This window comes from Meleagris gallopavo, chromosome 4 (genome assembly GCF_000146605.3).
Source record: "Meleagris gallopavo isolate NT-WF06-2002-E0010 breed Aviagen turkey brand Nicholas breeding stock chromosome 4, Turkey_5.1, whole genome shotgun sequence".
Taxonomy (NCBI): Eukaryota; Metazoa; Chordata; class Aves; order Galliformes; family Phasianidae; genus Meleagris; species Meleagris gallopavo.
This window is the reverse complement of record NC_015014.2, coordinates 36,161,271-36,175,209: the sequence shown is the minus strand read 5'-3', so window position 1 is coordinate 36,175,209 and position 13,939 is coordinate 36,161,271. Positions and strand designations below refer to the sequence as shown.

At 35.6% G+C, this 13,939-nt stretch overlaps 1 protein-coding gene across 1 annotated transcript in view; it reads left to right on the top strand.

Annotated features, from left to right (window-relative positions):
- Nucleotides 1-13,939, top strand: part of ANK2 (ankyrin 2) — a 154,654-nt gene that overhangs the window by 92,477 nt on the left and 48,238 nt on the right. The window contains 3 exon segments of the mRNA XM_031553101.1: nucleotides 923-1,067; nucleotides 5,878-5,965; nucleotides 6,578-6,681. Of these exon segments, the coding sequence (XP_031408961.1) occupies nucleotides 923-1,067; nucleotides 5,878-5,965; nucleotides 6,578-6,681 (337 nt within the window).

Genomic DNA, 13,939 nt, shown 5'->3' with positions numbered 1-13,939 from the left:
TGCATGAATGTGCGTAAGAACTTCTTCACGGTGAGGGTGACGGAGCACTGGAACAGGCTGCCCAGGGAAGTTGTGGAGTCTCCTTCTCTGGAGATATTCAAGTCTCGCCTGGACGCCTACCTGTGCGACCTGGTGTAGGGAACCTGCTTTGGCAGGGAGGTTGGTCTCAATGATCTCTAGAGGTCCCTTCCAACCCCTACAATTCTGTGATTGTGTGATTCTGTGAAATTTCCTGATGAAAATCATTTTGGGCCTGAAAATTCAAGATATGTGCAAAAAGGTTGCTATATCCAATAACCAATTATCATTTTAGGCATAGATTCATTATGAATTACTTTTGGATAAATGATCAATGAAATCCATACACATAAATTTACTTCCAGATTCTGATTATTGCCTTGTTTTAGAAATATTTTTGTGGTTAATGCACAAAGGTGATGAAACTTGCATGAGATATTTTCTATGATATGGAATTTGCAAAATGGGGAGTTCAGATTAGGACTTGCAACTGTCAGGCATAAATCCAGGGAAAATACCTTCTCAGCTGAAAACACATAGCATGCAATCAAATATGTGGCTATATTTAATCATAAACTTTCCAACAGTGATACAATTAAAAAAAAAAAAAAAAAAGGAAAAAAGGAATGTAGAGGCTGTGCTTTACAAAATAGCAAATATTTTTGCTCCTTGCCAGTATGTGCAACAAATGCAGACTAAGTGTGATTGTTTTTTCAACTTTATTTTGAAATTTTTTTAATCTTGCTTGATGTGCCAGCTTCATTAAATACATTAATTGCTTGTGGTTTGCAGTGTTTCTTGACTGGAAAATGCCTTTGTTTTAATTGTGCCATCCAGCTGTTAGATTCCAATGTGTAAACAAAATTAAATGCTTATCTCTGTCCCTTCTGTGTTTGATTTAAAGGTGATGATACAATGACAGGAGATGGAGGAGAGTACCTGAGGCCAGAAGACCTCAAAGAACTAGGAGATGACTCTTTACCAAGCAGTCAGTTCTTAGATGGTATGAACTACCTGAGGTACAGCTTGGAAGGAGGGCGATCTGACAGGTATTTGCCTGGATGCGTATCCTTTCTCTTCATATGAGTGTTTGAAATCCATTCCTCAGTTTCTTTAACTCAGGGGAGACAAGGGATGATGCACTTAACATTTCTTTACTAAGTATGTCAAGGTATCAGTTACCACTTTGCAGGAGGAAAACATGGTCAGGAGGAATATTTCCTAACCAGTCAAGAAATTAATACATCTGGCACTGATACTGTATCCAGAATCTAGTGAATAATTTGTTTCTGATTCTTATTTGGTTCTTGAAAAAGTATGGCTTGCTTTATTGTCTCTGTGGTCAGGCAAAGGAAGAAGTCTTGTCTTGGAAAGGACTCATAAATCATCTTGGTCTTCTCTTTACATGAGTCAGGGATTGTGTGGGAAGGTGAACAGTGTGTGTTAGTGTTAGGTGAGCTGACTTTCTTTTGAGCGTTTTGTGAGGAATTGACAATGTTCACTAAAAAATAATAATAAAAAAAGAGGTCTTGGCAACAGAAATAATTTGTAGCCAACATCATTTTCCAGCCTTGACTGTTAACGCTAGCAACATTTCTGAAGCTCAGTGAAATCAGTAGGATCCATTCTGTTTACTTCAGTAGGCTGTGAATTGATGCTGGAACAAAAGATGTCAGGAAACAGTTCAGTTTGCCTCACAGCATGAGTACACCCCTCTTTTAGACTTGCAGCCTTTGTTGGTTTTTAGACAGCTTCAGTGAATCCACTGAAAACAAAGTGACTATTGCTTTTTAAGTCTCAGATGATGTTTATGAACTGCATCAGAATGCTTAAAAATCAGAACCTTTTATGATGCTTTTTCAATGGTAAAAAATGTTTTTGTGGGGTTTTCATTTTTGTTGTTGTTTTTGTTTTTAAGAGGCTGTATGAAATGATTGTGCAGCCAAGTGTTAAGCCAGTTTCTGCTCCCATTTAGAACAGTTTTAACTTTCAATAAACTGTCAGTGAATTTCTGTAGATTTTCACAAGCATATAATTGTTGTGTCCTATTTAGAATTGAATGAAAATGATTTCACATTGTTTATCATGCATGGTTATTTTGAAATGAAGCAAAATGACAAAGAGAGAAAGTATGAAAAGAAGTGCATCTTTCTGATTCCATGGTGTCATGGAATCATGATGTCATTCTCTGTTACTATCAGGTTACTGGTTGTAAGAATTTTCAGACACTACTTAAATTATTTTGTTGTTGTTTTTGTTATTTTTCTTATAATTTTCATTACATTACACTGACTTTGTTTTTTAAAGAAATTCAGCAAAGCAAAATAGTACTAGCAGCTTCTACTCATATAATCTTGTGCATTAACAATTTGATTTAAAAACATATTATTTTCTTTTGTAACCATCTTCCCTGTTTATTTTATTTCTCTCTCCCTTTCATTCTTTCTCATATGCTTACATAGCACCATGCCCAGGTAGGTATTACATAGCATGAAAACATGTCTCTCTATCCTTTCATGGCACTTGTCTCTCTTCACTCATTTTGAAGGCCTGTTGTGTGCTGAAATGTTAATCTTGAGAACCAAATGAATGATGTTGCTGTTGCAGATGGTTGTGGTCTCGAATGAGTATGATATGCAGAGGTGAATACAGATACAACAGTACTGTCAGTAGGACAGTGGAAAGGTCATGGTATGACATAGCTACTGTACCACAGAAACTCCCCTCAAGTAAGAATCAGGGAAGCTGCACAAGATCGCAACAGCTGGAAATTTTCCTCTCATCATGCTGCTGGGAAAGTTAGCTGTTTTCATTTTCTATGTGGAAGAGCAATGGTAGAATAAAAAAATAAATAGAATGTGCTATGTAAGTTGGATTCCCTCTTTGGATATGGAGAGCAAGAACCATTTCAGGCCATATGAGTTCATCAGTATATACTCCTTTTCAGTGTAGATGCCTTCCACCTTTTGTCCATGATATCTATGAGGAAACTTTTCAGTCTATAATAGTGAGGTATTTTCAAGGCTGATTTATACTGTTTTTCAATTACACCAGGTTATTTTCCCAGGTTTCTGAAACACTGTACACTTCCCACAGTGATAGATACACTCAGCTGGACTAGAGGTTACTAGATCTGTCTAGGTGAATTAGTAGATGGGCAAGTAGTGCAGTGTGATCTTCTAATTATCCAGACTAGAAAGTTGGCTAGAGTATACTGCTTTCCTTTTCTGGATACCATCTGGGGTTCATTCACGGCTTAGGAGAGGTGAATGATACATGCCTGCACATACCTAAACACAGGCAAGGCATACGGTAAGAGCTTTGTAGGGTTGTTGGGTTTCACAGTTCACTTGCTGTGGCTGATGACTGTTACTGACTTCTCAAACTGGGACGGAGATGTACCAGCCAAATTTAAATCTGCACTTAGACATTAGTGTTGATTAGGAATCCACTTACAAGATTCCTGAAGAGCTATTACAGAAGTAAACAATTGTTTCTGTCTGATGACACTGCACTTCCTTAACTGGAGTGACGTTTCAGACAGTGTCTTTGTTTGTAGATCTCAGAATTACAGACTTCAAACAAACTGCTCTTTGTTTTCCCTTTAGCTGGTGCAACGCACAGCAGAGGGGCAGTGTTGTCTGAACGCTACTTTTGAAATTAATGGTAGAAAATTAAAATTAATTTATTGCAGACCTCAGTCATGTTTGTGCGTACCTTGTCTTTTGATGAAGTCCTACCCTCAGAAGCATTGGGTGTTTATTAGAGGTAACATAGGTGCACTACATACTGGAAATGTATGAGGCTGCTTGTAGTGGTAGTAGTAGTAATGTCAGGCACTTGTAGGAGAACATGGACAAAATCACTATACAGATGATCAGTCAATTCTAGTACATATTTCCCTTCATTAATATTACACATTATATTAAGTGAGTGGCAGAACCTACAGTTTGGCTGTTGAACTTCTTTCCAACATTGCATGTCACAGCAAAACAATTCTGAAAGTGTTAAGCATTGAAGTGGAAAAAGTCAAGTGTTGGCAAATGGGGTCTGTTACTGGAGCTTATTTTCCACCCAAAGAACAAATGTTCATTGAAGTACTGTTATTATGAGTAAGCAGCATATGTTCTGCTTACCTAGTTCACACTAAAATGTTTAACCAAAATATCCTTCTGTCAAGAGTCCCTTTCACATTGTTTTTTTCTGGAATGATTTTGTGCAGACACGGTGAATTACTTGAAATCAAAATAATTTTTGATTTGATGAAATCAGAATTATATTCCTGAAATGCACAATCCCAGAAATATTCCAAATATCAGCCTTACCTGTCTTACTTTTTTGGACTTGTCTGGGGGAAAGACATTGCATAACATGTAAAAGAGATTACTTGGTGACGGGCATTTTGTTTTTCTCAGGACTTTTCTAAGGTTGATCTTTGTGTAATGCTTTATCTGTGTTTTCAGTATTGTATAGTTCATCTATTATGCTAATTGGCCATTGGTGTCTGCCAGTCATAATAGCGTTGATCATTCTACAGTGTTATTTGTAATAAAAATAAGATTATCATTTTATTTTAAAAAGAGATTAAAGAAGGTGTGTGGGGGGGAGTGAAGTTAGCTATTATTCCCGAAAGGCTGATTGGTCTGAACCAGATGGTAAAACCTGATTTCCGACATGATCTGCACTTAAGTACTTGAATGCCGTATCCACAATGTAATTGAGACATTGTTATTGCTAACAGATGAAAATTAATTATCCCTAAAAAAACCTACAACATTTTTGAATAAATGCCTGCTGTTCTGATCCGGTGCATTAGGCATTATGAGTAGTACTCATGGATGTATAAGCCATGAAAAAAAGGCTACTTCCTTTGGTTACATGTACTGTATTCACCAGAGTACAGAACAATATCACAAAGTGCACGTACATCATCTAAAGGTGGTGGACCCACTCTTAAAAGTCACTTTTAGATGCTCCTGCCAGTGAATGCATATAGAGCACCAAGCTAGTGCTATTTGATAGCAGAAACCCCATTTACCTCAATATTTCCTTCTGTGGCGTGTTATTTGTCTTCTTGGCTTTTTGCTAGTGAATACTGCAGTTAAATTCTGAGCCAGTGCTTGGAAGCAGCTTATTTACTGCCTTACATCCCTCATTGCTACAGCAACCAGTTTTCTGTGGAGCTGTACTTAATGAGAAAACAGCGCTGACATTCAGATTGCCTCTCTAAAGATGCTGTTGGCATACAGAGGAAGAATTTTGTCTTACGCAGAAGCTTGTGGCTGGCCACAATTCACCTTGCTGTGTGTACCTTCCAGGGGACAATATCAAGCTTTACTCATTTAAAATTTTAATGGGGTTAGAGTAGATCATAACTGAGCTCTAGAAAGTGTCATTTCAGATTTTCTTTGGATTTAGCATTCTGTTTTTCTTGCAGTGTGTAGCAGGAGAGAGAACTCTTTCAAAGAGCCCTTACTTAAAAGGAATTTGTGTTTCTTATAATTAAGGAAATAATCATGCCACAAAGCCAAGTATATAGCATTTGTGAATATAAAGTAAACTGTAAAAGTAAATCACCTAGATTAATTTCTAGGTTTTGCATTCAAAATGAATAAAAATCAGTCAAAATGCTTTGTGGCCTTTGGTCAGGAAAATAGCTTAACAGATTTGTAAAGCTCTATTTTTTCCCCTCATGACTACTATATACTCCCCCTGGAAGCTGCATCATATTGCTAATTGCACGCTTTTTTCCATTCTCCCACTTGATCTATCATCACACCTTTGCAACATCATCTGCACTGCTGATCTATTGCTATGGCATCCTACCAACCTACCACCTACCAGCCTGCGATCCTTCAGTTCAGACAGGTCTCACACACTGAGCCATGCCTCCTATCTGAGGGACAGTGCCATGATTGACGACACTGTTGTGATCCCTAGCCAGCAGGTAAGCACATTCTCTTAACTTCACACTTTGTTTGGGCAAATATGGAAATATACAAAAATTACTGTTTAAATTGTACAGAGAACATATAGTATGTGCTGCTTTATCTGTTGTAATATAAATCTCTTTAATTGCAGTTGATACTTAATGCCATATTATACTATGCAATATTAAGCTCTATTCCAAAATAAATAACTATGCTGTATGAATATAGGACAAAGACAATAATGTTCTCCATTTTACCATACTAATAGCCATTGGGCCCAAGAGTTGAGTGATCTGATGAACTCAAAGCCGCTGGCCTCAAAGTTGCTATCCTAAAGCATACCTTAAATTAAGAAAAAATGATTCAGGAAATGCCACTTTGATAAATCACAGTGTTTATTTCAGTTTATTTCAGTGGGACCACTAACAGAGATTTACTTTGGGCAAGTGTAAAATGTTACAGTAAGGGGTTTCTAATATCATTTTGCTACTATAGTTTGTTTACTTCTGAAAAGAATTCAAGCACTGTAAGTAGTACTATGCAAAATGCATCTTCTTATTGTTTCATTGATTAATTGAGTTAATTGTAGTAAAAACCAACAAACAACACATTTTTTTGGGTTTACCAAGGTAACTACTCTGGCCAAAGAAGCAGAAAGGAATTCCTATCGCTTAAGTTGGGGGCCTGAAAATTTGGACAATGTGGCTCTTTCTTCCAGCCCTATTCATTCAGGGTAAGTGTATCAATTAGCATTGTCTTAAAATTTAAAAAAAAAAAGAAAAGAAAGAAAGAAAGGGAAAACGGAACAGAATATCTGCAATGGCAGTAGTTTTAACAGATTCTTAACTAAGAGTTGTTTTTTTTTTTTAAATTCATCCTCTCCTAAAGAAGTCAATAAATTGTTACAATCACTTAAGTTCTAGCAACTCTGAATACCAAGACTACCTACCCACTGAAATCACTGAAATTCAGTGAAATGGTGCAGGTTAGCTTTCTGTCAAGTTCCAGAGGAATAAGATAATTGCCACATACACATGTGCATCTGTGTGAGTTTTATGGGAAAAAGTCATTTTTGAAGTTAGTAATAACTGAAGCCACAGGGCTCATCAGTCTTGGTGGCAAAGTACTTTCTGTGCTAATTAATTATGTAAATACAAACTCTAGTGCTTCTCAGAAATTATTAATTAAAAACAAAACAAAACAACAACAAAAACATAGAGGACTTTAAATTACACAAAGTGTGTAATAGACAAGCACAATAAACATTACATGGTTTACGCATACTTGGCCACTGTATACATGTGTTTTCATAATTGACTTTCTCTAAGCATTTGCCTTTCAGCCAAAACCATTGAAATGTAGTAAGACAGGTCAAAATGTTGGCCCAGTCAAACTCTTACTAATAAAGTTTATCATGGTTGGCCTCAAAATCTGTGCATGCATTTAAGTTCTCTTGCTTACTGTGTTTGGAGTAATTTTATTCTTTACGCTGAATTTGATACTTGTGCCAAGAGATTTGATGAGACGTGCAGATGAGTTAGTAACAAACATGCAATACAAAAGTATTTCATAACTGTGGAGCTATGTAGTATGCAGAATGGTTGGACATCACAAAATGAAAGATTTTTTGTTAATCCCAAATTAGTTTGCAGTCCATATCTTTCAAAGATAATACTAGAGTCCCATCTGGAATGGCAGGCAGTTCTGGGCTAGAAAAGGAACAATGGTGTCATAACTGAGAGTGCAAATTGACTGATCTATGGCATATATGAGGAGTTTGTTAGCTGGGAGTAGGATATTTGGATGTGGCCAGTGTTGTTTGGATATTTTTGAGCTCTATAACTAACAAATGGAAATGACTGTGCTCAACTTGTACAGTATACGTGTTATTATCAATGCCGAGATAGAAGCTTTAAAATTGGTTTTGTGTTTATTCTAACTCTAAATAGTTTACCGACTTTTTTCAAAGGATGTATTTCTTTTCAGTTACTGCAAGGTAGGTCTTTCTATTGATTGCAGAGGATGAACTCTTTCTAGATGAGTAAAATTTATTTCGTGTTCAAAAAAAGTATTAGTGGTTTAGATCTTTTTTGATGACAAGGATGCTGTTCTTAGGGTAAGAATATCTGATTTTAAGAGCAACAACTCTCTCTGCATTCTTGTAACAATGCAACAATGAAGTTCAGCAACACCACAGAAATGTGTTTTTTTTTTTCATATATCTTCTAAATACTGTAATAAAGAAATCTATATCAACAATTACTCAGCCTTTGGAAAAGATTGTACAACACTTCATTTTTATCTCACTTGGATTTATCAGAATTATCATGTTAGATTTATTCAAGATACCAAAAACTGCTGGTACATCTTTTTTATGAAAATAGATTGCCTACTAGAGTTATGCTTGTAACCCCTTTTTAAAAGTGAAACTATTATAGAAGTACGGTGTGCATGATTGTTGCATTCAATTAACTAGAAGAAAGCAGATGTATTTGTCATCTATATTCCTTCTATCGCCTACACACTTCTTTAGATACACACTATTACTGCTAGGTTATTAGGAACGAGCAATATTGCTTATGTTTTGGGTACAAGCACTGAAGTAGTGTATACCAGAAAAGAAACACTGTATAAACATTGCTAATAGGTTTAAACAAGAGAATGCCCTTGCTTTTGCTCAAGACACCGGAAATGTATTGAATGTAGACCACATTTTTTATAAACTAACACATCAGCAAAGTATTGGACAAAGCTTTATTTGGCACAGATTATCTTTGTTTTGTGTTCTCTGCAATCTGAGAGAAAATTGATATTATTCTCTCCTTGCACTACTTCAGTGGTTAACTCCAAATTACTGAGTTCTTACCAACCTCATATTGTAGAGAAGTGTTTCTGTGGACCACAGTGTAATGTATCCAATCAAAAAGATAAACGTAGAACTATTCTCTGGGTATGAAATTTCACAGGTGTATGTTTCAATCTTGACATAACTAACCAAAATTTCTCCTAGGTCTGGTATTTCTGAAGGGGAAAAAGTTTCAACTATCAATTTAAAACTTAAATGTAACCGTTGTTTCAGTATGCTGATGAGTTCATCAGTATGACATGAAATACAAAATCCTTGGTCAGAGTCTTTGGCAGCTGTTTCAAAAACAATAAAACAATTCTCTCATTAAATGTAACACTCTTGCTGCCCACTGTCTCAAACATTTACTAGTCATTTTTACATAGTTAACCATTTCTGAATAGTTTAATACGTTGGATTAAGGAAAATAAACAATTTTCTGCATTTAAACTTCCTTTTAGCAAATCAGATTTACTTCTGATAAAGCTATCTGATTTTACAAATTCAGCAAAGGTAAGGATTTGTCTTCGTACCAGGAAGTCTGGATGCTAAATGTTCAGTAAGGTAGTATTTTATCACTCCACTGGTAATAAAAGGAGTGTTATGCATAATTTCCTGCTGAAGCATTATGGGAGGCAGAACTAACACCTACATAAATGCAAATATGCTTCACAGTTTTAATCTGATACCTCACAATATTCTACTGTGCAAGAGCACATAATATTTTCATTAAGTTGGAAGGCAAGAAAAAATGCTGAACTGAATGATTTCTTTTCACTTGCAGCATTTAGACATTTCTTGTCAATCAGTATGGTATTCTTAGGTCTCTATCACACACAGTAGCTAAGTGTGAATGGTAAAGATAAGACTGAGTGTAAGATTTTTCAGGTATAAGTAACGTGCAAAATTAAGTTGTTTTTGGTTCTGGTGATACGATGAACAAGGTCTCCCAGTTTAGTTCTGTAGGTTAGATTCTAAGAATTTTCCTGGCTAATACATAAATATACTGTAGATAAGAAGAAAGGCAGATCTGTCATGCTGTCAGAAATGTGGCAGTGGGAGTGAGGAGCTTTATGTTGATGTTGCACTGATATTAGCTTGCTTCCATGTCCTGGAGCAAGATACATAGTAGCACTAAAGGCTTTCCAACTCTTAATTTGCTTGCAATAAAATGCCTATTTAATGAAAAATACTGTTTTTATTTTCTTAATTTGATGAAGGAGTTGTTAACGTATTTGACTAATAGGTGTTTCAAGTGTACCAGTATTTATATCTGACAAAATTAAATAGCTGGGCTATTATTAAGTTTACCTTTCTGGAAGTTGTTTCTTCCATCAATGAAAAAGGGAGAAAGACAAGGGAGTTGGTAGCTGTTACTGTGACAAATAATGTGAATTATCATTCTTAGCTGTCTGTCTGCAAAAAAGGAGACTGGATCCTTACTAACAAGGTAAACAAAATGTATTTTGAGTGTTGTATTTTGAATCCATAATATTGTCTCCCCAATGTGACATTCATTTCCCAGAAATAGTTATGGAAACAGGACCTGGCAGCTACCAGCTGATAGTCATTTCTAAAATCTGAAAACCTAAATGATTTCAAATTGTATTCTAGCCTTATTCAGGAAGTCACAATAAGGTAAAACGAGGTGTATTTCATTATCAGAAAATCTCTGTTTCTGTCAATGGAAGAAAATACAATGGAGATACAGATAATAACAAGCAACATCAAGAATACTAACTGACCTTATAACACATTACTAAGAGCCTAAAACGGTCAAACTGAAAGTTTAAAATTTGTCATCCTGTAGTGGAGAACAAAAGGAGGACAATAAACATGTTGAAAAGGAACAATGGATTATATACGTGGGGAATTTAAAGAATAGAAAATCACAATTTCTTGTGTTATCAGAAACACTGGCTGGAAATAGTCTAGATACATACTTTTGATATATCGTGGTCCAAATTTAAATGTGTTTACAGACACCAATTATAATCTGTTTCTGAAAGATTTACTCAGATTCTAACTTTACATTTTATGTATCTGACTTCCAGTTTGAGAATGTATATAGAGAAAGCAGAGCATTTACTACTGTTGTAGTAATAATCATTTGTAATCAAGGATGTTTATGTAGGCTTACTTTTCATACCTCCTTCTGCTTTCTCACCTGTAATGAATATGCATATAGTGTATATGTTCATGTGTTTAATTTAGAAATCTGTTTCATTTTTCCAGTATTTCAGTATTTTATTTAACTCATTTACTTTTCCTTTTCTTTTCTTTACTTTTTTGATGTTAAATCATCTATTCTGTTGCAGATGCTCTTCTCCATGTCTTGATCATGACAACAGCAGGTGAACTTCTGCATAATTTCTTTCTTTAATATGTTGCACCTCTCATCTGCCATATTTATCCTTCTCTCTTACCTCACTTCAGGCTGCTTTAGTGTTTTGATAGTGCACATTAGCCAAGAGGAAAAAAACCCGCTCTGTCAATAACAGTTACACATGGACCTATTTCTCTTCTTGTGAGTGAGCGTCCACTTTCTCCCATCTGCTATTATGTCCTACATGAGAAAATGCTGGGCACATTATAGGTCTGTTGCAAATAGCCTTGTCAAACTTCCTATGTATTTCTAATTTGTTTTAACCTTGATTTAATTAACAGTAAGTTTTCTTTATCGGTGTTATGGATGGATATTGTTAAAAGAAAGAAAAAAAATAATACAAAAAATGCAACACAAATCACTGTGAATAGGTTTAGTATCAAATTTCATTTCACAAAGTGGGCTTTTTCTCTTCACTATATAAAGAATGTTGCAGAACCACTTCCTAGGCCATATCTTCCAAATTATGCCACCCTGTTGGTACTAGTAGAATAGCAGTGCTGCATTTGAAAGAAATGAAATTGGACTCCATATTTTTAATTTTTCATACCAAGTGCATTTTCTGTGTTAAGCAGTGATTTTATCACTGACACGTCACTTCCTGCATGGAAACCTGAAGTGGTACTTTCCCATTATTTTCACTTGGCAAACGAGTTGTTTACTGACAGAAAATTTCATCTCCTTTAACATAATCATGGAGAAAGTATAAAATTTCAAAAATATTCAGCTGCGCACAATTAAGTGGCTAAGTGAAATCCCAAACTACAGAGCCATGTTTTTAGGTGATGTCACTCAATCTCTTCATAGCTGGCAAATGCAGCAAAGAGAATATTATCATGAGTTATTACTTCTAACGGATTCTTGTGTAGAATCATGTTTTTTGTCCTCCTCAAATGTGTATTTTGCCTTGTTTACACATGGCATAGCTGCAGCCTGATCAAAAGCACACTGAGGTAGTTGATTAACTTGCTGTTGACTTCAGTGGGAGCTGGAGTGAGACCTTTTCTCTTAATTTCAGTTCTATGGGTTTCCTTCTCCAGCTGAACACTTTACAATGGCTGAAGCACCCTGATTGTCTGTTTCTGCTGCTTCTCACTGCGACTTACACTGAATGCTGCTATCTCCTTGTTTCCCATTTTCTTTGATAAAATAAAGATAACATACACGTAACAGTTCTTAAAAGTGTCTACAACGGATGTGCTCCAGTTGTAGCTTTTTGACTGTATCTTGCTACCTGATGAGAGCATGTATGCCTGCTTAGCTAGTTTAAAGGATAATCATATCTGAACTTGAGCATACGAAAGTGGTATATTGAGTTTGCCTATTCTGATTTTGTGTGTATTTAGAACTGCTGCCTGTTCTAGAAAAATACTTCATGTTGCTAGATTTGCATGGCTCTTCAAATGATTCTGCAGAGTGAAAAGTGTGTTGACTGCCCCAAACACACTTGCGTTTACAGCTACCAGAAGTGTGACTCTTCTGCAAAGCTGTTTACATAAGTGGTTCTTTAAAAACCACACAGTATCTGTCTTCTTTCTCTCCCTAGTGTTGACATATCCATCTTTTGTTTGTAATCCTGCTACCTTTTAAATGAGCATAGATACAAAATAAGATTGCATTAATTCCATATGAATAAAAACGGGATGGGATGAAATACAAAAATTTAAGAATTATTGGAAATCACAGTATATGTGATGATCACAGTGTATGAGATGGATAAATCCAATGCAAAGATTGTGTAGCTTGTTCAAGTGGAGCCATCAGAAAACTCACTGATATTTGCTTTGCTATAGAAGGCTTGAAAGATATAGGGGGCTTTTTCATATGTCCTCAACTAGCAGTATGACATTGCTTGACATATGCCAGGTGTATTTGCCAGGTTTAGTTGCTTTAGAATTAAAGGAAATTAAATGGTCTATACCATTCATCAGTAAGTATAGCTAAATTAGAGGTGAATGGGTAATGCTTGATTAACTGCTAACCATCTGTTTAACAGAAGATGTGTAGCATCACCTGCAGTCTATAACTTATTTCTAGAAGAGAATTGCTTTTGTTATTATTTTTCAAATCCTCATTTTTCCTTCATTCTCTTTAAAAGAGAGAAGGCAATATTTTCCTCAAAGGTAATTTGTTTCATTGATTTGGCTATAAAAAGCCCTAATAATTTCACTGCCACCTCGCTAAGTCACAGGAAAGCTCAGTATCAGTCCCATGTGCAAGACTGCATAAATATCAGTGTCACATGTTTGTATCAGGCATCATTTCTAACTCAACCTTTAAAACTGTCAGAAATTAAAACTTTAAGTCTGTCTTGACTTCAAGTACTGACAAAGCTTGTGTCAGTTTTGCCTTGTTCTGACACACAGATTTTAACTTCTTCCACTTTAACCCTTAATTGGCTTTGATTTTGAATCATCACTTAGTTAAAATTCATTTTTTGCAATGAGTTGTCAAGATAATTCAAAGTTAATGCTTATGAGAGATGCTTCCCCAGTATCTAGCTATCATGGGAAAGACATTTAAAATGTGTTCTAAAGTAGACTTCTTCTGATGAAGGTTACATGATAATTTGTTCTATGGCTTGATCAATCAGTTCATTGATTTTGGCTGCCTTTGAAATGACTCACAGGAACATTTTCAACTGCCCAAATGTTTTTTGCTATTTATATTGTTTTCCATCTGCTCAGTTTTACCTCATTTCTCCTTAACTGTATTAATCCCTGCTAACGTTTTCCTTCCTCTATTGTGCCATTTTAAGCC